The sequence below is a fragment of the Drosophila subpulchrella genome, chromosome 3L (assembly GCF_014743375.2).
Source record: "Drosophila subpulchrella strain 33 F10 #4 breed RU33 chromosome 3L, RU_Dsub_v1.1 Primary Assembly, whole genome shotgun sequence".
Taxonomy (NCBI): Eukaryota; Metazoa; Arthropoda; class Insecta; order Diptera; family Drosophilidae; genus Drosophila; species Drosophila subpulchrella.
The window spans coordinates 7,810,716-7,833,683 of NC_050612.1; the positions used below are offsets into that span (position 1 = coordinate 7,810,716).

General features: G+C 39.6%; 1 protein-coding gene across 3 annotated transcripts in view; it reads right to left on the reverse strand.

The window, feature by feature from the left end:
- LOC119555455 (serine/threonine-protein kinase BRSK2) overlaps nt 1-22,913 on the reverse strand; it is a 29,267-nt gene extending 6,354 nt beyond the window's left edge. For all 3 annotated transcript variants that reach the window (XM_037866857.1, XM_037866856.1, XM_037866855.1), the window contains exons 1-8: nt 22,361-22,913; nt 6,744-7,243; nt 5,556-5,650; nt 3,650-3,876; nt 3,422-3,572; nt 1,452-1,667; nt 492-691; nt 200-424 (exon numbers count right to left, since the gene is read on the reverse strand). In XM_037866857.1, coding sequence (XP_037722785.1) covers nt 200-424; nt 492-691; nt 1,452-1,667; nt 3,422-3,572; nt 3,650-3,876; nt 5,556-5,650; nt 6,744-6,831 — 1,202 coding nt within the window. In that variant the 5' untranslated portion in view covers nt 6,832-7,243; nt 22,361-22,913. The remainder of the gene's footprint in view (nt 1-199; nt 425-491; nt 692-1,451; nt 1,668-3,421; nt 3,573-3,649; nt 3,877-5,555; nt 5,651-6,743; nt 7,244-22,360) is intronic.
- Nucleotides 22,914-22,968: the final 55 nt, after the last annotated feature.

Genomic DNA, 22,968 nt, shown 5'->3' on the forward strand with positions numbered 1-22,968 from the left:
TAACTTTATTTCAAGAACATTTTTTCTCAAATAAGTGAGAAGACGATTTTGTTTAAATCTAAAAAAATTGGTATTTAAAACAAGTGGGCATTAAATTAATATTGCCCTAAAAAAAAGACTCCCAAATAAAAAAACATCTTGACCGATTTATCAATTTTGGGATCAACTTCTATTTATAATTTTAGTATTAAACACTCACTTAAAGGCTTGTCGTCTGGGCGTTAGCGGGGAACCCTCCGATATCTGTCCATAGCTGGGTGCATTGGTGCCATTGATGCGGCAGGTGTCCAGGCGCTTTCGCGGCGGATCCACTGCATCCAGTTCACTGCGGGATTTCTGCGCAATCTCGTCGTCGTCCTCCAGCGCGGGTCGTCTTCGCTTGCGCTCCAGCAACAGAAAGTATATGACCTTCTCCGTATTGTGACTATGTGATAAGATAAAATAAACATAAATCATTCGCTACTTTAAATATTAAAGCTATTTAAGCCAACCTTGCACTGAGCAGCTCCTGGATGAGCTTCTCCTTCTCCTTGAAGCAGCCCAGCGAGCAAATGGCGTTCAACACGTCCGGATCCACCGCAGTGGCTGTGGGAATAACATGTGTCTGCACCACCTCCATCATCGGCAGCTCCAGCTCCAGCTCTCCCTTGCCTCCAGCCGTGACCCACGGATGGCGGTTGATTTCAGCCAGCTGGACGCGGTCGGAAATGAAGCAAAAACGAGTTACAGGGAGGAAGTCCAGGGGGTGGGTAAATAGCTGGCAACGTGGTGACCCAAAAACCAACAAACGCTTGGGGGGTGGCTTTCAAATGACTCACCACCCACACTCAAAAAAAAATTACAGGCAACAGGCTTTAGATTCATGGTAGCTTTAAAGTGCCTGTGTGCTAGGTAGTTAGAGATTTTTTTCTCTCTCTGTGTTTGAAAATAAAATTGGTACTCCAATTGAACATTTATTTTTGTTAATTAAGAAAATCAAATAATTACTATGTACGTTTCCTGAATTACAGTGTTTAGTATCGACCGCATATCTAAAATCAATATTTTATTTTTTGTGGTGTTTGATTTAATTTAAATATCGGACAGCTACTAAAAAGCAAACGATTTTCTGTGAGTTTAGTATTTTAGTGAAGGCAAAGTTCTCAAAAATACCAGAACATTTGTAGAAACATTTTATAAAAATTGAGTTCCCTTTAAACACGTAAAATCTTTTTTTTAAGTGGGTTAAAGCATATAACACAATTTAAAATGAGGAAAAAATTAAATATCTGTATATCAAAGTATGTTCTCGAGAAAGCCTCGAATCGGTGCAAAGTTAGAGCCGTTTTATAGGAAATCAAGAAAAGACTTTTTATTTTTTCAGTGCACCCAGAAGAGCAGATAGTTCTGGGAACTGGCATTGTTGGATCACCGCTGCATTTCGGGTGCGAAAGTGAATGTGGATGACTCACCGTGAGCCGCCGGTCCGGATTCACCTCAATCATGCCGCGCAGCAGACTCTGGCAGTCCGGCGGCACGAAGTGCGGTATGTGAAAGACGCCGCGCTTGACTTTCTCCAGCAGCTGGCGCAAGTTGTCGTCGTCGAAGGGCAACGCACCCACCAGCAGGGCGTACAGGATGACCCCGCAGGACCAGACATCCGCCTTGCGGCCATCGTACTTCTCACCCTGGAAAAGTGCGAAAAAATAAATGGGAAAATGGGAAATCAGAAATTGAAACGTTTTCAGGACGAACGTTTGTCCGTTTGCTCGGATATTCCATCTGTGTTTGCTTTCAGCTTGATTATTTTCGAAATTCGATTGGCCATTGTGCGTGGCCCCAAATCGTTAGGACCCTTCACCCTTTTTTTATTGAACCACATTCGTATGGGAATGCCATCAGCCCGATCTGAATGCTTACTAATTTAAAAAGTTTTCTATTTAAAGAATAATAGATAGAAGGGGGATTAGGTCCGTTCAACTCGTTGACGTCCATTGACGTGTCCATCAAATGCCAAGTTTCTCCCTCTCACCGACGACTCGGTTTTCCTAGGGGACGGTTATTGACTTGGCAGGTAAATGGCACAATGACTCGCAGTTTGTTGCCCACTACAATGTGTAATTGTGGTACGACTGTAAATTACGGGTCATGTGGAGTCCCCTCAAAGGTAAATCTTTAAGCACGAAGGTGGGATACATTTAATGATTTCAAAACTATTTGCTTTGAGTTGTGTGTATCCTGTGCAGCAAGAAATTTAAATTGCAGTATACTTGTTTATTTGATTTGAAAGTAACTCTAGTAACTTTTATATGAAAAGAATTGCAATCTATAATCTGTTAACCCTCGATAGCAACCTCATGTTTTCCCTGTCATAAGCCAAAACCGACCCACTATTAATAAGCATTTTCCAATTACAGCTACTCTCAAAACTCCAATTTGCTAGATTATATGTCTGGTGTGCGCTCGATTACCCTGGGCAACTTTTGCTTATCGGTAACCCTAAACCTTACGGGGGCTCTGGTTGTGGCTTGAGCCCCTACCACCTTCCAAAGATTGATAAACGACCACTTAAGTGATTGAGCACATGGGCTTTCCACGCATTTTTCCCCTACAAATTGTCAAGGTTTTTCCTTACAGGGCAGATTTGGTTAGCAGACATCAATTAGGAGTTGGGGAGAGCTTCCAGTACCCAGTGAGCTTTGACTGCTGAATATTTATAAAAGAATATATACTTGCAGATAAGCTAAACATCACGTGCAAGCCAGATTTATAACTTAGCCGGAGTATATGATAAGACTGAACGAGGAAATATTTTAAAATTCCCCTTATGAATTTATTACGGGTGCAGGAGCCATGAAGCATCGCCAGAAGCTGCAGCGTCTCCTGCTTGAAGGATATGGTCAGGATGCACTAAGAAAAATGTACAAATTATTATTTTCCACTACAGGGTTTTCCCAAGTTTACAAAGGAAAGGTAAAGAAAATTGCCTTTATTTAATAAGCATACTCATTTTGTGTCAATATCAATGTTCTTATATTAAAAATGGGTAGAAAATATTATCAAGGACCTCACTTTTAAATCGCAATAAATTGTTTCTCTCAAAACAGAAAAGATTCCTTTACCCATGGCAGAAAATCGAAGTCTTTAAGGGGGAATCGAAACTTTTTGTTGGGTGTAGAGAACGCAGGGCGTCCCGAGATGGGAAATCATATGCGCACATGACGTGCATTTGCATAGAAGGGAGCCCGAGCCTGACGAAATTTTCATGGGAAAGCGACTCCAGGAAGCCGCCTCCTCCAATGCCACCAATGCTGCATCTGAAAATGTGCTAAAAAGTTCGCCTTGATTGACGTTTATGCGTTTGCCGCACTTGTGCAGAGTGCAGGGACGAATAGAGCTGCCTGGGAAGCAATCTTTTGGCCATTTTTCACCAGAGACTTACCCGTATGACCTCCGGACACGCGTAGTGTGGACTGCCGCACGAGGTCTCCAACATGCTGCCGGCTGGCTGCAGAGAAGCCATCCCAAAGTCCGCTATCTTAATGTTATTCTTCTCGTCCAGCAGCAGGTTCTCCGGCTTCAAGTCCCGATGGCTGGTAGGCAAAATAAATCCCATTTTGATTGCAGTTAGGCAGGGAGTTTCCATCGAGTAGAGGGGACACGGACTTACCAAATCGAATGCGAGTGACAGAAATCCAGGGCGGAGATGATTTGCCTGAAGAACTTGCGAGCCTCCTTGGGCGTCAGGCGACCCTTCTTCACCAGGTAGTCAAAGAGCTCGCCGCCGGATACATGCTCCAATATCAAATACAAATACTTCTTGTTCTCGTACACATCGCTCAGGCCAAGGACGTGCGGATGATCGATTAGTTTCATTATGGCGATTTCACGTTCAACCTTCGCAGGGAGAAGAGAAAGGAGCATGCGAGCGATTTTAATCGACTTATCGACAATGTTGCCAAGTTCCCCTAAATCCCCATACCCACACTTGGAGAAAAAATCAAGCAACTGAATTAAATAAGCTTTAAAATACAGCGAGGGCTTTAATGGTCTACTGATTCTAGGTAAGGTACTTGTATAATAATAAATATCCCTCGAATTTCTTTTATTTTCTCTGCAATTTTCTAATATCCGGAAAGAAATCTCAGATTTTTTGAAGAGTGCACTTCTCCCCACAATGCACTCAAAGTGCTTGGCCATAATAGCCCATTGTTGTCCTCCGAATGGCGTCCAATTTCTCATTGCGTGTCCCGACCAGCTGGCCCTACCACAGGACACCACACGCAATCATCGGCGGTTCTTTATCCTCATTTGCACCCCCCGACCTCACCTTGCACTTCGATTGTCCTACATGTCTGAGCTTTTGTCACCCCCAAAAACTCCACCCCCTCCTGAGGGCAGTCAATTTTGTTTTACTTTGTTGTCGCACGCACTAATTTGTCCCATGTCCTTTCAATGTCCTACAAAAAAAGTGCACCACATTTTCGGTAGATATAGAGAAGATGTTGGGGGTGGGGTGACCTTTTCTATGGTTCTATTATGACAGCAAAGAAAAGATAAATAGTTGAGCTTTGCTCTGACTTTTATTGGAAGCGAATGAATGGTGACTGGGTCTGGGAATGAATGAAATCTATTTAGAGTGTTTGCCACGAATTATAATAGACGTGGTGCGGCCTGGATTATGGCAGAAAATCGATTACGGAATGAATGAATATTTACCGCAGATAATTTGTGGTCTATTTGTAAGATAATTACAACCTGTGTAGCAGGTAATCGTAGAGGTCAGATAAGCAATGGATATTTTTCCCAGTTTGTGTTTAATATTTAATTTATTGAATTTTTAAAAAGATCATAATAGGTCATAAAGATTTGGAACATTTAAAAAGTAATGGTAAAATACCTTAAAAATATAAACATTCAGAAAAAAATTTCGTTGAATCTGGTCCATCGACTTTAATTTAAGGAATAATGGACTTAAAGTGGCTATATGTAAATATGGCCTTAAAAATGTGCTTCCCACATGGACTTAAACCAATTTTAGTCCCTGAATAGCCATGTTTAGCAAATTTAAGCCCATTGTTCCTTAAATTACGGTCTTTAATGTGTAAATGTCACCCACAAAATGACTGAAATGTTTAAAGTCTAGTTGAAGACACAAAACATCCCTATGACTTTCCCTGACTTTGGCACACTAAAGATCCAAAGCCGGGCAAAGCCGCAAGCCTGGGAAATCCCCAAAACCATTTCACCCCTTCCCCAACATGTAACGTAAGTCCAAAAGTCCAAATGGCTGTAAGTTTGACTGCAATGTTCCACCCCTGGATCCACCCCTGCGACAGCCCCTAGACCGCGGTTCTGTTTCAAGGAACCGGGCAATAAAACAACGAACCACAAAACAAATTTTATTGTCACAGTTTTTTATGACTCGTACGCCAGGAGAAGAAGACAAACAAGAAACCAGAAAGAAATAGGAGAAGAAAGCGAAAAACAAAATCATAAACAGCGGGAAAGCCATAAACCAAAGGCAGGGAAACTTTCCATCAAGCCACGACCTTCGACCCCGGGTAACTACTTACCTTCATTAGCACCGATTCGCTGAGTTTCTCGCGATTGATTATTTTAATCGCAACCTTCTTGCCAATCACACAATGCACGCCCAACTTGACGAGACCTGCAGACGGATAAATGGAAAATCGTAATTGAAATAACTATTGTGAGTGTTGCAGATATTTCTAAGTGGTTTTTGTGCTTTGGAAAAGAAAATAACGAAGAAAACAATTAAGAAGGTAAATTACTGTAGCTCTTAGAGTAAATACTACAGGTAGAGAAGACAACAGATAGACATTCAATACAGGTCTTTATAATTGTTTGGCAATAGTGATTATTGAAAGTTTTTAGTCGGGGAAGGCATTTGTTTAAAAATATTATTCATACTTGATATACGCAATTCAACTAATTTAAAAGGGTCAGATTTTTCCTCACTTATTTTAAAAGAATTGGATTAACCTAAAATTTTAAAAGGTTGTGGAGAAATTGTAGTGAATATGATTAATTCTTATATAAACACCCATGTGTGCAAATAAATAAGTAAACATTTAGAATTTATAATTTAGTCAAAAATCATTTATTTAAAAAAATGTATATTTCTGTTTTAAATGTTAACGATCAATGCCAATTCCAATTATAATATATTATATTATATTAAATTATATTATATTATATTATGGGCATGTCAAACTTTAAATAAGACTTTGCTAAGTTATTTTCAAAAGCATTTTTGACTTTAAAAAAATATAAAAATGTATTACATTTTTTTAAATTTCATTTACACTAGATTCCAGCCATAGTTTTTTTTTAGAAGGATGGTGATTTAACAAAGTTTTATTTCCTTAATCCTTAAATGAAATGTCCATAAAAAATTTTGCGACTTTTAATTTATGATCTAGGGGTCCAACTCTACCAGAAACTACTATTATCCTTCTTGGAACATTTTCAAAATTTTATTTTGTTAGCTTGTGTAAAGTTTACTTGATTGAATAAAATCTTTTTCGTGCGAGGTACCTATTGATTATACGTTGCCTGGATTTTAATACCTAAAGTATCAACGATACTCTTTAATTCAAAGAAACATCAGACAGAGGTATAATTACAGTGAAAAAGATTCGAGTAAGACAAGCACTTCAGCTAATAAATGTAATGATAGTTCTAGTCGATGCAGCTACCACTTAGAATCACGTATATGGTAGGAGTTCTCCGGCACTTACCCGTTTGACCCTTGCCGAGGGTTTTCTCCAGGCGATAGGGCCCCACAAATTGGCAATTCTCCGCCGTGACATTGTTCTCCTTCTGCATTTTGTCGGCCGTCGCTTGGTCCTCGTCCTCGTCGTCGTCGGCGTCTTCGTCCTGCGTCCTTGGTCCCCGCGGGGCTCCTTGGTGTTAGCTGTTAGCTGTTTGCGGCTGGCAGCGTCAGCTGGCTCCTGGCCATGTACTCCTGGACTCCTGGCCCCGCCTCCTTGCCCCCTTGCCCCCTTGCCACTCCTACCAACTTGGGTGTCGCATAGCGGCAAGTGAGGTATTGGTATGGGTGTGGGTCCTTTAATTACTTTTGTTCGACAAAAGTTTTATTGCGATTGTTAAGAATTCCTTTTTGCAGCTTGCAAATGATGCAGCATTTAATTAACTTTTGCCTATAATTGTACTGGTCGTGTTGTTGATGTCGCTGTTGTGGCTGCTATTTCCACATGACTTCATCACAAAATACTAGCTGCAATAAAAGAGAGAGACGAATATATGGTTGAGTGAAAGAGACGGAGGGAAGGAGTAAGGTCAATGTGATTACCAATGAATATTTATGTTCCCTTTGGCCAAACTGAATTTTTAATTGAAATAAATGGAAACTAACTATATTACCGGATAACTACATATTTGGGTGTGTGTGTTAGATGGTGTTCGTGAGTGTGTGTGTGTGTTAGTCAGCAAGGTGTTCTAATTAAAACCCCTCCAGCTGTGCCTGTGTGCTTGCCTCTCGTTTTGGCCATTTCAAAACTAAATTTATGACTAGCCAGCTTTCTACGAACAGGAAAGCCATGGCAACACACACATAAACAGGTGAGAAGAATATATATTTTAGTGTGTGCCGGTTCATTTAAATTCGTAATATTCTTGGCTCTTTGAAGTGTCTCGGTTTCAATTATTTGCCCATTTAGTTTAATTAAAGGTACATTCTGCTCCTAGTGGGTTTCCTTGTAAGAGATTATGATTTTGCTATTTACGGGAGTGTGCTACCAAGTGGAATTTTTGATGCATGCATCCTGTTTAACCATACTGCAATTTAAAAGATAAGTGGGACTTAATTGCTGATAAGCCGATCAAATTTAAATTGCTGTTCTAAATATTGGGTAAGCGCTAAATTATATTTAAGTCAGTGATAAGAAAATTTTAACTAGTTTTAAGATTTGACTTAATTAAATAATATAAAAGATTATTGTGACTAAGATAGAGATACAACACCCTTACAATCCAATTTTTTTTTAATTTGTCAAACCTGATACTTTCTCTTCCTAATAAAATATCTATTAGTCAATTTGATAAATTCAACTCTGTTGAAACTAATATTATATAGTATTCAACATTGCAATCAATAAATTAATTTTATTCAACTGTTTAGAACTTAGTAATTTAGATACTTTCTAAAGTATTTCTAAAGTAAATTGATAAATTCGTGATTCGTGGTGATCAATTAAAGGCAACCTTGTAACCATTTGTAAGTTCAATGAGTACAGACCAAAAGATACAAATAGTTTCTGGGAATTTTCCTCATCATTTCTACGCAAATTGACGCTTTTCAATCTGCTGCTGGCCGTGAAGTGAGACAAAATCGTTTAAAAATTTCATTAGGAGAGCACTAAAAACACCCATAGAAGCAACAACAATTGCTCAACGGGGCGTGTTGGCATAAAAAGCGACCATTAAACTTGGCCAACTACGAATGGCTGAGAGATGGGCAGGAACAAAGACCAGCCATGGATAAAAGACCAGGGAATCCGGCTGAAATACTGGACGAGGGGGCAGGTAAGCCTTATATTTAGATGCTGACGCAGTCGCTGATAATTCTCCGAAATGACGTTGAAGTGCCAAGTCCGAGGGGCGGGTTTGAATAAGACGCCAAACTGACAGGACGATGGATGCTCACGCGCTCAAATTGAAAAATAAGTGCACATCAAAATGAAACAGTGCGCAAATGTGGGTACACAAAGGAAAATATTAAAACCCTTTGGGTGGTAAACGAAATTATAATAATTATAACATTTAAATATTCTTTTGAGATTACAAAAAAAATGTTTATAAAATCGCCTTAATAAATGTATGCCTTGTTCTAGTTTCAACAAATTAAAATCAAATTACTCTTTAAATATCAAACTTGAAACAAATTCTTTTCTTTCTGTGCCCTGAAGTGAAGTGAATGGAAGTGAAGGGTGTGGTTCTGGTTTGGCCCAAAACATTAAGGTTAAACGGGCAGCAGATGGTGGGTTTACGCAGGAAGCGCAGGAAGGAAGGATGCTAACAAGCCTACCGCCAAGCCCTTTCCCCTCCACCCAAAACAATAAGAAAACTTTCACTGGGGCCAACACCATCGCACCCCTGTACTCTCACACACGCACAGCCCGACATCCTAAAATCATTTCTCCCAACCCCCCGCCACTGTTCTGCTAACCTAATTTGAAAAATGCGCTAAAAGTTGAAAACTGACATTGTTTGGCAAGTGCCAACACAAAAAAAATGGCAAGATAAGGCCAAATTGAAGCCACGAATGGTGGATACTCCGCATAACTTAAAGTTTCCAGGCGCATGTGATTTTTGGATTTCGATTTTTTGAGGGGAATTCCATTCTTTGCGATACTGATTTTTTTTCTTGAAATTTTCTTTTGTTAAGCAAATATCACTTATTATAATAATTATTATTAATGCTAAAATAATGTTAGCACCACATATTTCTTCTGAATCATTTTTTTTAAATTTCAGTCCTGTGGTTCTAATGTAAAGATTCCATCATGCTAACAATATTGATATATAAACATGTTAAATATTTTCTGTGCAATTTCTTAGGTTTTCCCAAAAAGTATGCTATGATTTTTGTATAAAACAGCTTTCTTCTAACATTTCACGGTAAATAATGCTAAAATATGTAGACCGTCTCATCAAAGGAAACTTAATGAAATAAACCAAGTGCTCGCCCATATAGGCTCATGAAGTGTAAAATGGGCGTGGCCGCCAACTGCCATAAACAAGTCATCGCCTTGGGTCGCCTTTTTCCAGTTTTTTTTTAGCTTTCGCACTTAAGGCTGCGGCAAAATGTCTACACAGGCTTTATATATAAATGTACAAATTTATATATATATATCTTTGGATCTGAATAAGTTTGCCTTCGTGTGCGTGCAATAAAAATCATAAGCAAAACGTTTAGAGCATTTGGCGTTGATTTTGGCCAAGCCACGGGAAATTTATGCTTTTAGGTCGTGGCAACTAGGAGAATGTCACAAGGCAAAAGGAGAGCGGAAGAGGAAGAGGAATAGGAAGGACGCGGGGATTGAGGCAGGAAGACGAAAATGGAGACGACCGGCATTGATGTAGGCCCAAAAGGACCTGGGGATGTGACCGCCTTTTATGGCTCCGTGCCCCAATAAAATGCCATCGACCATAATTAAGCGATTTGCAAACAATGCACAGCCATATAAAGGCAATGAATAGTGCTGAGATAGATCGAAGCTGGAGGTGGCTTGATTTCGCATAAATTACTTTATGGGGACCATAAGAAATACGAGACAATGTATGTGACAATCCTTAGAAGTTCGATTAATTAGTAAAATGTTTCGAGAACAAGTTTACTGTGTCATATGTGGGCCGTTTTTGTTATTGTTACAAGGACGCTTTTTTTATTAATCAATATTTTTGCCAAATATTTATTAAAGCCAATTTGACAATATCGATAAGACACACGGAATTATTATTAAGAAATTGTACTTATTAATTAAATGTGTTACCATTGTTCAGCAATGACAACGATGCGGGGAGGAATCGAACTTATCGCCGCACTGCTGAGGCCAAAAAGCCCACTCAAACAGAGGGATGTGACGTCCACTGCCCTGCGGAATTGGGACTGCAGAACACTATCGAAATTGCAATCACAAGGGCTACATTCGTTTGTGACGACTCCATAGTAGTAGCCTGCCATAGGGAAGAAGGGCTTCTTGCATCACCACAACTTTGACCCTTCTCAGAGGAACGAAGACAGGCTGCACTCGGTGTGGTGGTTGTCATGGCAAAGCTAGTGGTACTGAAAATGAAACTCGAGTCTGATGAGCAGCTGCCAGCCAAGCCACAGAACTGGAACTAAACGTCGCGGAACCCATCCTTATCCGAAACCTTTATTGTCGATAAGTTCTTGAGCGATTCTCAAAGTTCCTTCCTATCGCGCAATTGTAAGCGACATATAACATCATCCCCGGCATAGGCCAGCAGGTTCTATCTCGATTAGAATTTTTCAATATGAATCAGAAATCAGTGATTAAGTTTGTTATCATGTTGTTCCGCTGAACGCAGCCAATGTTTCTCGTTCCGATAAATTGAAAGAGTCAAGAAAACCGATTGGCTTTTACGAAAAATCGATCTGGCTTTTAACTCTTTCGGACAGATAGCTATTAGGGACTTTGGCAGGGACTCGAGAAACCAGCCCTTAATTATTGAGCCTTTGCTAGAATTAATTTCATTCAAGAACTCCTAGAGTTTCCGTTATGAAAAACCTACTATCCATTAACATATGAATTAAGAATGAAAGTTATTTCTGCAACCAATTAAACTTTGCCACTCATAATTCATACTCCCAAGATCCAACCCCCAATTACCAATTAAGAAACCCCCAACTCCAACCTTTTCTAGTTTTCCTCGAATTTACATCTTATTAATGTTCACTCAACGGTTTCAAAAACAATTAACAAGCCGAATCTGAAACGCAGCTGTCAGATGCTGCCCGAGCTCCACGTTCATTAGCCTTCTCGCACAATTAACCCCGAGGGGCCAGGAACCCCGGAAAATAAGGAATTTTCCGTAGGCAAGTGCGTTATCTAACCAGCAGCCAGCAAAAAAAAATGAGCAGTGACTTTGATTTCTCAGGCCATCCCCATACACATTTGCATACATCTGGCTGAGACCTCGAGGGCTAAATTGCCTTTGCAGCAGCGCCAGGAAAAGACCCCAAAGTTTAACCAAGTTTTTTCTTAGGATGGGGGTGCAGGGTACGTGGGGCCATCTAAAAGCCAGAAAAACTCAATTTCAAAACGACAGTCAATAAACGCACCCAGCTCACACGCACATTTCTGAAAGGGGCTGAAAATTCACTGGAGCAGTATGCCAGCCAACGTGGCGTATGAGTGTTTTGGTTTCTCAACCCGGCGTTTTTAAAGTGCAATCAATAAAATGCTTTTGAGTTGTGAAAATTGTGCGTAAGTGGCTTTTCATCAGGCCCCCGACAAGAGTTTGCCCGGCAGTGAGTTGAGGAAATTCAGAAACAGCAACAGAAACCCAATGGGGAACAGCAAAAGGGCGTTGCTGCCAGGAGAATGATGAGAACTTGGGCACAGTGGAAAAGGGGGAGAAAATGGGAAAAGCTCTTCCAACATTTCAAGCAGTCCCATCAAATATTTGCTAATTTTGATGAATTTTTAAAAAAATTCATCTGAGCTCCAAAAGCTTACACAAATAATAAACACAAGCTTTGTATATTCAAATTTATATCCATAACATACAGGGGTGTCACATTTATCACTAGGGATCCGAAACCACTTTTAAATGTAATTTAAGGTGTATACAAGTATGCAACCAGGTATTTAAAGCCCAGAAGTTCAATTACATTGGTTAGACATCTAAAATAACATGTAAGAGTGATTTTAAAACCCTTGTGGATGGTATGAATATACTTTAAAAAGCCAAAGTAATATTTTTACCCTAAACAAATTACTTGCTTTGGAAATTCCTTGTAAATGTAATTTTTGGCGTCTAAAAGTATGCAACAATATATTTAAAGCTCAGAGTACTGTGAAAAACGAGTATTCATTATTCACTGCATACTTTTTGACACCTAAAAAGTGACTTTAAGCATGATGCTTATAAAGTATTACTTTTTTTTTCTTCTTCCTATTGGATCCTTTATGTCCCTGTGGAAAGCACTACGTTTCTGCAGATTTAATTCCATAAAGTGTGGATCGTAGTAATATCTTACTTATGGAATAAGAAAATAAGCTCAACCACTGTGCCACTTTAAGCCATCGTAGTGTTGGCTGCTCGACCCGACTTCTCGTTGAATGCCTGTTATTGCATCCGTTCCTGTTTTTGATGTTGCCCGACACCATGTTTAATCAGAATCAGACTGCTCCACAGGCGATGGCAGCGACAGGAAATGGGGAAACAGGACTGCAACAGCTGGCTCCACATTCATCAACTAATTGCAATTATGTGGAAAATTAAAATCAATATTTAACTAACCTCCGCCCCTCGGAAGCCCCTCTCGACTGCTGTTGTCATTTGCCATTCAACATTGATTTCAATTTCATGTCAACTCGATGCTGCTGTGTCAGCAGCAGCAAAAGATTTTGTTTACTGATTGTTTCTGTATTGGATTCTTGATATATTTGAAATCAATGTTAAGGTCCATTGAAAAATGCAGGCAGCAACCAATTTTAAATTAAATAAGGTCAATTAAAAACGAATAGAATGCCAAAAGAATTATTGTAACATCAAAAGAAAACTACATATTTTCTAAGTTTTCATTTAAGGGAATAAATATATTGAACTCGTCAACTTCAATAAGTTTTCTTTCTTTTATAAAAATGTTTTTAATTGAAATTGATTTTTGAAGAGCTGCTGTTAAATATCAAAGTGAAAGAATCAAATTAAGTTAATGCCCAATTCGCAAAAATGAAAGCAAAGGTGAAAGTGTCCTATTCCATTAACTGTATACAAGACCTAAACAAACTGTCTTAAGTTTGTCAATTAATCATTTATAGACAATATCAATCAGAATATTCAATGAAATTGTCACTTTGCCACAATAGCCGCCACAAGTTGATAACTACTTTTCTTTTCCCAAAAAAGAGCCGGAAAACAAACAAGTTGTCGAGAAAATCAACTGCTTGGACGAAGCAAACGAAAACAGAGCCAATAAACCGACAGACAAAGCCCTGTGCCAGCAGGATATGCCAACTTTAAGCCTCCGGATTTCCAGTACGATGAAAATGAGGAATGAAACCGCCTCTCTTTTCATTATTAAATAATGGCCACCATGCTGTGGGAAATGTTAAGCAGCTTACTTCCAAATCGGGGCTAATAAACCGCTTAGATCAACACGTAAAATGCAAAAGCAGCAAACCGCAAAAAAACCTTTAACCTGGACCCAGTCAATGCCTCGAAAAACACGCAGCTGGACTCAACAGCAAAAATTCGATTAAAAGCAGCCGAAAACTAACACAGCTGCCGGCGGAGGAGGAGGATCCTATTGCAGGCTCCAGGACCTGGCCCGGCACAAATTAACTCGATTCGATAGGGCCAAAAAGCCAGAAGCATCCACAGCAGCTGCTCCTGTTCACAGCAACAGGAACAAACAGCAACAAGCACTTGAAAAAAAGGATCCTTGCAAAAAGCAACAATTAAGATACATTTTTGGGAGTGTAAATTACCCATACTTTCTATGGTTTTCTCTTTATATTGGTCATTCCTACTCCATTTTAGGTATATTAAGTAAATGATTTTTAAAAATATAGCTCCTTAATGCTTAAACAGAATATATGGTCATCTTAATTTAAAAACCCCACTATAAAATGTAAAAATATTTTAAAATTAAACTACACCATCAGTTAGTAATAATTACAAACACATTAAAAAGCCATGGTGCAATCAATAAGAAAACGCTTTTTCTCTAAGTGAACTACAAACTCTGTTGGCTGCCAGTTTTGCTCATCTTTTTGCGAAACGAACATCAAATCAAGTTTGTGTTTGCCTACGAAGTGTCCACCTCTCGTCCTCGAAATTTGCAAGCGGAAAACATTTGCCAGTTTATTTGCCCTGCCTTTTGGCAGGACGATTTCGATTACCAAACACACAAAACTGACTACTAACCTGGCCGGAAGCTAAAAAGATGAAATGATTAAGGTCGCAATTAGATGGCTAACATCCGCAGCGAACTCGAACCCGGCCGTTTTCGGTTCCCTGGCGGCAAAAAATTCAATTATTTCTGGCAAAAAAATTGCAAAACCAGCCAAATAAAATGCAAACGCGAAAAATAGAGAAAAACTGAAAATTGGCATCGGGATAAAAGAGAATAGTGAATGGAATGGCTGGAAATGGCAGAAACTATGCAAAAACCCAATTAAAAACGAAGGTTGGAAGCGCTGCATAGTAGATTGTTCAATTCAATCACACGAGAAAGCAGTGGGAAAAGGATGATATTACGCTACGGAAATAATTTTTGAAATACTTATAAATTTATTTATTTATTTGTTTAAAAAAAAAATTGTGATGGTTCCTCGAATTTAAATTATTATTATTATTCTACCTACAAATAAATCAACAAAAACCAATATTTCTTGAATGGAATATAATAAATACCCAACAGGAAACCCAAACGATTTTCGAATTACCAAATAAATCATGACTCATCAGTACTTCACATAAGACATTTCCTTTTATATTGATTGAAGACCCACAGGAATAATTTTGAGTTTGGGGAGTGCTCCTGAAACTTCTTCCCTTATTCCAGTCACATTAAACGAAACCTCCCCCGCAAAGTGTTTTTCTTACAAAATATGGAAATCAAGTTTAGTTGTACAAATAATCCGGAACAGGAGAAAAAGAGCAACAAAAAGAAACCCAAACAACAACCGGGAAAAACATGGCAAAACAAGCAGGGCATTTTTCAATTTTACGCGCATCGCAGGCCACCAACCTCCAATCTCGTACACCCCCTCACCTGGCCCGGGGGCAAACAATCCGGTCTCCGGACTCCAGAGTCCACAATCCGGGGAACAAGATCTCAGGACATGAGCACGGACTTGGCAAAGCCCGCATTTGTTTGCCAAAGCCATGGGCTCTCGCCAGCCATCACCTCCAGCTGCTATCCACTGCTCCGCTCCAGTCCGCTTAGAATTCAATTTGGGAGTGGGGCAGCCGGAGGAGCAGGAGTGTTAAGGACACTCAAAAAAAAACTATCCCTCATAATGTGATATATTTCCATCAATAAAAGCTCAGAAATCGCTTTGTCCCAAGAAAAAACTATGATCAATTGTTTTCCTTGTTATAATCAAGTAACAGCTCAATTAGTATTTTAGTATTTTAGTATTAAGTGTTTAGTATTTCGTGTCTTAGTATTTAGTATAATAATGATGTAATATGAAACTTTATGAAACCATTACCTCCGTTTCATTTTCTAGAGCTCTAATTTTAAGTTAGCTCATAGTTATACACTTTTAGTTAGCTTTATGTAAATAATTAAATAAAATATGTACCTTTAAGTTCACGTTTTCTCTATTAGGAACTCCACATTAAAAAAAAGATAACAACAAACCCACTTGTCTTTAAAAAATGTGGCAGTGTCCTTTTGTACAGCTTTATCAAACATACTTATATTATTCATCTAGCTCTTAATATATAAAACAAAATAGTTTTTTATTTTAACTCAAAGCAAAAAGGGTATACACAAAACTATTCGCCTTTTTTTCCTAAAAAAACATTAATTCGAACCTGAAGTTAGGAAAACTTTTTTGTTAGTGCCGGGACTTCCTTGTTCTTAATGATATATTTTGCGGTTCTGCAGCCGCACTTAATTCAATTTTCGTTTACTTAGTTATGCATGCGTGTTGCCAATGACACGCCCGCCGGCCACCGCCCCGCACCTTTCGGCCAAGGATGCTGGCCTGGCCAATTTGCAATTGCCAGCCTCTTGCTTTTTTTGTTGCCTTGGCACCATTTTTTCACCGGCCCAGGACGAACGTGTTTACGCCTTTCGCGCGGCCACTTTGACGTTTTAATTCTCCGTCACTTTGTGTGTTTTAATGCAATTTCTTGGCAGGATTGGTGGGATTGACGGGGTCCAACAGACCCAGCTGGCGGCTGGGATTGCACTCCAGATACAGCTTAATTGGCAACCGACAGTCGACAAAACTTTTCAATTAGAATTAATGATGTTAGGGCCTGTTGGCCGAGGGCAGGAACAAACTCAGCAGAAAACTGGAAAACTTGCACTTGCCGCTTGCGGTGGGCGAGATTATTTTGCCAATTACAAGTGCAATTTTTCCACAAATGGAAAACCGGCTGACAGACAACTGAAATATGCAAATTAAATTTATGACTCGACATTCCTCGGGCAAAAACTGCAAACTGTGAAATACATTTTTGGTGTTGCATACTTTTGGTCGGGAAAAAATGCCAGCACCGAAATCACAATGTACGGCAACGAACCGAATTTAATGGTAGGCTTAAGCCTTAAAGTACAAATAGTCGGATATTCGGCTACTTTTGCTGTCAAGGATGTTGCATTTTGATGTTGGATTTTGTGTCACTTTTGTGTTACGTGTATTTCTTTTTTTGGCAGCTGAGCCATCGCATTAGGGCTAAGCAGGTTGCTCCAACCCGAGCCCGATGGAGTCTCTGATGTAAGCCGAGTTCTGTATAATTGATGACATCGGAGCGAGACCGCACAAGCAGGTCAAGGCAGGTGGCTGGGGGCCCATCCAAGGCCAGGCCGGCACGTCTTGCAGGTAACTGGGCATTTAAATCGCTCACTCTTCATTTCTTTGGGAGCAATCCTTTCAAGTCTATCACGCAAATAAAGGAAATTCTATTCAAATGCAACGTTTTAAAAGAAAAAATTACCACAATATTTACACGAAACAAAATTTAATTATTGCATATGTATGGATATCAATGGGTTTTTATTGAGGCATTTTGAATTTATAACTTTTATTTTTATTAACATAAGAATAAATATTGTTAAGATATATTTTTCTGTCAAAATACACCTATATGGGTCGGTTTCTGGAGTGCTGGCTAATATTTCTCGGAGAGATAAAGTGCATGCTAAGGAAATTAGGTTTGTCTATGTAAGAGCTAACTCTGACAGAAACTGTTAAGTCTTTTCGGCTCGATAAAATTACATCTTTTTTCACAAACCCTACCAAAATGAAATTATGCAATCTAGAACATAAGCAAAACCTAAAGTTAGCCCTGTGTTTTCGCTTGACAGCTCAAATTTGTGCTGAACTTTACTCTGTAATTGTTTCTCGTTCGGATAAATAAAAGTTTATCTGGTCTTTAACTTTTTAGAACGTATAACAATCAGGGGCTTTGTCAGGGACTCGAGAAACCGGCACTAAGCAATTTAATGACTTTGTCGCCAAATAATTGAAATATATATATTCTCAAAAATTTTAACATATTCTGGGGGTTGAACTGTTCTATAAAACTTATCTCAAAAATATTTATTTATCTGTAAAACACCAATCAGACTTAATAAACATTCCAAGTGGCTCAGCTGACCACACAGGTTGATTTGTAGTTTAGAGTTTATGCATTAAATGCATTTCTGTTCAGCTTTCTATTCCCTAGCACGTTTCAAATAAACTGTAAGAACAGGTCGCTGTAAAATAATAATCATTGTAAAATACCTATCGCTCAGGCTCTGGCACCAGACATGTCCTTGAAGCAGTATACAATTTCCCAATTCGCAGATAACCGATTTCACACCAATGCCAGATTGAATTCCCTTCGGTCAGCTCTGAACGTAGCAAAAATCGATTTCGGGGCACTGGATGGGGGTGGCTCCATCGCTCTATCGCTCCTTCTGGCTCCACTCGTGCAGGCAATAAAGCATTCCCAGGACCCATAATATTTGGCCAAACAAATGCCTCGGTCCCTGCATCGGAAAACCCCTCCGGCGGATACTGGCTTAACCTATGACAACAAGCAGCGGACAAACATTGCCAAGCGCAAGGACGACGGCAAAGGCATTCCCCATGCTAAAATTTATGCGGTCGGCCGCATAAACAAATTTCAACTTTAAAACAAGCCCAACAAAAATTGCAAGCTGGCGCAAGCTGAAAAACCAATTCGATTTCGCCATATGCAATGTAAATCCCCCAAGGATTTAGAGGGAGAGTACGTAGGGATATGCGGCACATGCTCGAAGCCCAGAAGTTGAAAGAAAAAATGCGGAAGAAGCGGAAAAAAACGTTTGCATATGCTTTAATCAAAGGCAATGACGTACGGGAATGTGGTTCATTCTTAAAAACGTAGCCAGGATTCCGGAGAGGGTTATCGGGTGTTGGGGTTACGTGGTTTGGGGTTCGGGGCTTCGAGAGAGGGCTTCCTCCAGAAACGGAACTGTTGACAAAGCCATGCGGGTAGCTGCTCAGGCAGGATTCCGAATGGACATTTGTGATTGTCCGCTGGCAGGCCCAGCGCAGGCGCAAGGGTTAAACAAAAGAGCGGAGAGTGGAGAGTGGAGAAAGGAGAGCGGTAAACGGTGAACGGAGAGCGCAGAGAGCTTTGCCACTCTCTTTCTCTGCCGCCCTTTCTGCGGCTTACACGCCCCACTGGGTGGTTGTTGTTCTCTCGGCAGGGTTGCTTTTGACATTCTGTTTGCCATGTGCCCCACTGTAAGACGGATATACACTGAGCAAAATACCCGCCTTCGAAAAGTTCAAAAAATAATATTAGAAACTCGTTGTGCTCTAGTTAATAATTATATGTTTTATTTACGCACTTCTTACCTCTGATACTAATTTTCGCATTACCATTGCATTATATTACAAATTCTTCACAATTTTTCCTAGTGTTTATTATATACCATTGGTTAAAAAATGAAGACTTTTTTGGTCCAAGTATTGCAACCTAGATTCACGAAAGTCACATACGTTTCTGAGAAATGCATTAATTAAAAAAATGGGATTTTATTGCATCAAAATATGCATAATCTTACCATTAAATTTTCTTCAATTTGTATTCTACTTGAGACACTTATAAATCAAGATTGAGCGTACAGATTTCTTGCAGTGTACCCTCCCCGCTGCCCCATTTTTGCGCCACGCAACCCCTCGTTTCTTGGTTGCCGCTTATAGCTTTTTAATTACAAATAGAAACTGTTAACATTTTTGTTTACGTTTATTAAACTAATTGGATGAGGCAATGTCGCTGCATAGTTTACATCCTGGTCACCTGGCCTTTGTTGGGGATTTTGGGACTGCAGGAACGCCCACGGTTAGGGGAGTCCCGACTTTGTCTACAGCGGTAATCCCCCGGGTCATTAAGGCGTCTACGTGTCTGCAACAGCAGCATCAGCAGCACCAGCAGCAGGATGCTTACAGCCAGGACGTTGTCGCCTGCCGATTGTCGCATGTTTTATTCAGTTCTGCGACGTTCTCCTCATCGCCGCCATCAGGTTGTAAATATTGAACAACACCAACAACAGCGGTGAAACAACGACCGAGGACAGAAATCCACCGGAAGCCAAAATGGTGCTCATATTTTAAGATGTTGCATTTTTGATCTGACGCGACAGTTTCTTTTATTGCCCAAGACGAAGGAAACCTTAATTGTTTGTCGGAAAAAGGATAAAAGCCAAAAGACGGGGGTGCAAAAATTGCAAGAAGCTCTGGGACATGTCATTGGAATTGAAATAGAAATGGAAAAAATAATAGAAAAAAGATAGTAACAAAGATGGAGATAGAAATTGAGTTAGAAAACGAGATGGAAACGGAGATAGGGATGGAAAAAAATGACATGAAAGCCACTGGAGCTTAACTGAGCTAAACATTTTGGCATTTTTATCGATAAGCCATATTTTGCCTGCCTCGTATCTTTGAAATATGAAAACTTCCATGGACCTGCGTTTGATTGATAAAAAGTTTGACGTTGCAAATGCCTGATGAAAAGTTTGCAAGTTGTAAACCGAAAGTTCGAAAAGAAAATGTCACAAGCAAGTTGCATAAAATGTAACACAAATGTTTTACTGCAGGACACTTGACATTTACTTTCATCTGACAGTTGTTAGATTATCAGCACTAATTGGTAAATTTATAGATTAACATATACGGTTTCCCAATTTCAAAAAGCAATAATTTTACCCTGCCCCCTAAGAACAATATCCTGTCATTTATCGACTTTTTCATTGTTGCATGGATTTATTTTTTGGTTCGCCCGAGAGTAGAGTAGTTCATTAGGACAGTGCAATGTTGACAACAACATTTTGAGGGTTGAACTTGGCTATAAATACGAAACTATAATGCTACCAAAAGCAACTAAGCTGACAAAAACAGACAACAAGACAGGGGATCACGGCTTGGGGTTGAAAATGGACGGGAAATATTCATAAGTATTTCTGGATAGGTCTGCGGTGACGTCATTACCGCAGAAATGCTATTGCAATCTATCGGGGATACTTGGACGTGCACAAAAAAAATGACATCAATCAATTTCGAATATTTACCATCTTAAGTAAGCAATCCGCCGCCCCGTTGTATATCAATATTTTGTGCGAAGACAGTTTGATAACGAAGACGTTTAGCCATTTGCAGGGCCAACTTCAGGCGCACAAGTGTCTCCTTCATTTCCCAGATCGCCCCCCATCGCCCCGCCCCCCTTTCGGCCCCTTGATTAATGCCCTTACTGTCAGGCCAAACACCTCAAGTGCCCATTGAGGCCCGGCTCCTCCTCCACCTTTCCTCGAAGCTCGCAGGTGAGCACTCGTAAAACTCAAAAGCCACATCCGCCCGCCATATTAAATTCTGCAATTCAACTTCGTTTTCGTGCAGAAACAAAAAAACTGTCTATAAATACTGTTAAATGAGTGAGGTGAAGACTCCTGCGTACGAGGACACTGAGGGAAAAGATACCATCTGTGGTGTATTTTGGGTAAAAAAGTTAGGCTTTAATATTTCATCATTTAGTCTCGGCATAGTTCGGTATACATATGAAATATGAGGTGGCAGACACGTTTAATTCAAGAAAGTGTTTATAATTTTTTTTAGTAATTTTCGATGCATTTGATGTGCATCTAAAAGTTATCAGGTTGTATTTAAAACAATACTCTTTAGATGTGATAACAAAACCATTCATAATAGAACTATATCCTAGAATATGCTGGCTTCCAAGTTCTTGAACCCTTTTTTTCTCTGTATGTGTGTAGCCATACGTAGTTGCGGTTGCTTGTGGTTTCCCCCTGAAATAATTGTGGGTGTATGGGTGTTCGTGTTTTTGTGTGTGGGGACGCACGGATGGATGGTTCGATGTTGTTTCCCAGTTGTTTTTGGTTGAAAATCGATAGGAACAAAAAATCCATAAAAACAAAACAGTAACAAACAAGAAAATATGTGAAAAATGCATAACATCGCAGAAAAATATTCGTTCTCTGTATGCCAAATATTTCGCTCGTGGTGGACAAAAAATCGAAATGAAAGCAGTCGGAAAAGTATCAACGACTTGTAAACCATTATATTTTATTAATTGAAGTTAAATTTTTATATTTAAACATGTTCGCAGAATATTTGTAAAATCAAATTACTTAAAAAATAATCCAACTTAATTCAAAAAGCCTTAAATCAGGTTTATTAAAATTAAATCAACAATCAAAAGGTTTTTATCCTAAGAAAATACAAAAATATCTATAAAAGGCGTTTAAATGTGAATGGGAACGGTGAAACCGTATCTCAAAAAAATGTAATATGAAAGGTAACAAACCAACTGTTAAAATTGGTTTGGTTCCTAAAAATCCCTAAAACAAGTCGGTAACAATATGGGAAAAATGCAAGCCTGCTATGGATAATGCATGGGCTCTACGTACCAACTATTTCCGTTTGGGTGTAAAATTTCAGAGGCTTTCGGCCTTATACAAATCACTTCCGGGATGAACCGTTCACGTTGTTGCACCCACAGTGCACACATACAGGCGCCCACTGCCGCTCACACACACACAGACAGCTGGCCACGAGACACCAACACACGGCCACACTCGCCAACACCTACACGCACACACACACACACTCGCGCGAAGAAAAGGAAGAGGAGCTGCAACCTTTGCCTTTCTTTGTATTTGCCAAAAAAATACTTTTCGCTTATTTCCTCGTGCCGCTCCTTAATTATATAATTTCGTTTCACTTAATGCACTTTATGATTTTACGCAATTGGCGCACATTCGTCGCATGATTTGCATAAACATTTTACTGATTTTTCCCACAGCACACACACACGCGCGCGGTCTGTGACGTACGCACACACACACTCAGGCGTACTTATTTTTTCTCCTTTTTTGTTGCCTATAATCGCGCTGCCGTTTACAGTTGGAAATGATGTTTCAACTAAAATAGTGTTTGTCCGTTCTTTTTTGGCCACGGCAAACGTTGTCTACAAACTGAATGATTTTATGGAGCGAAGCTCGCGAAAAGCCGCGCT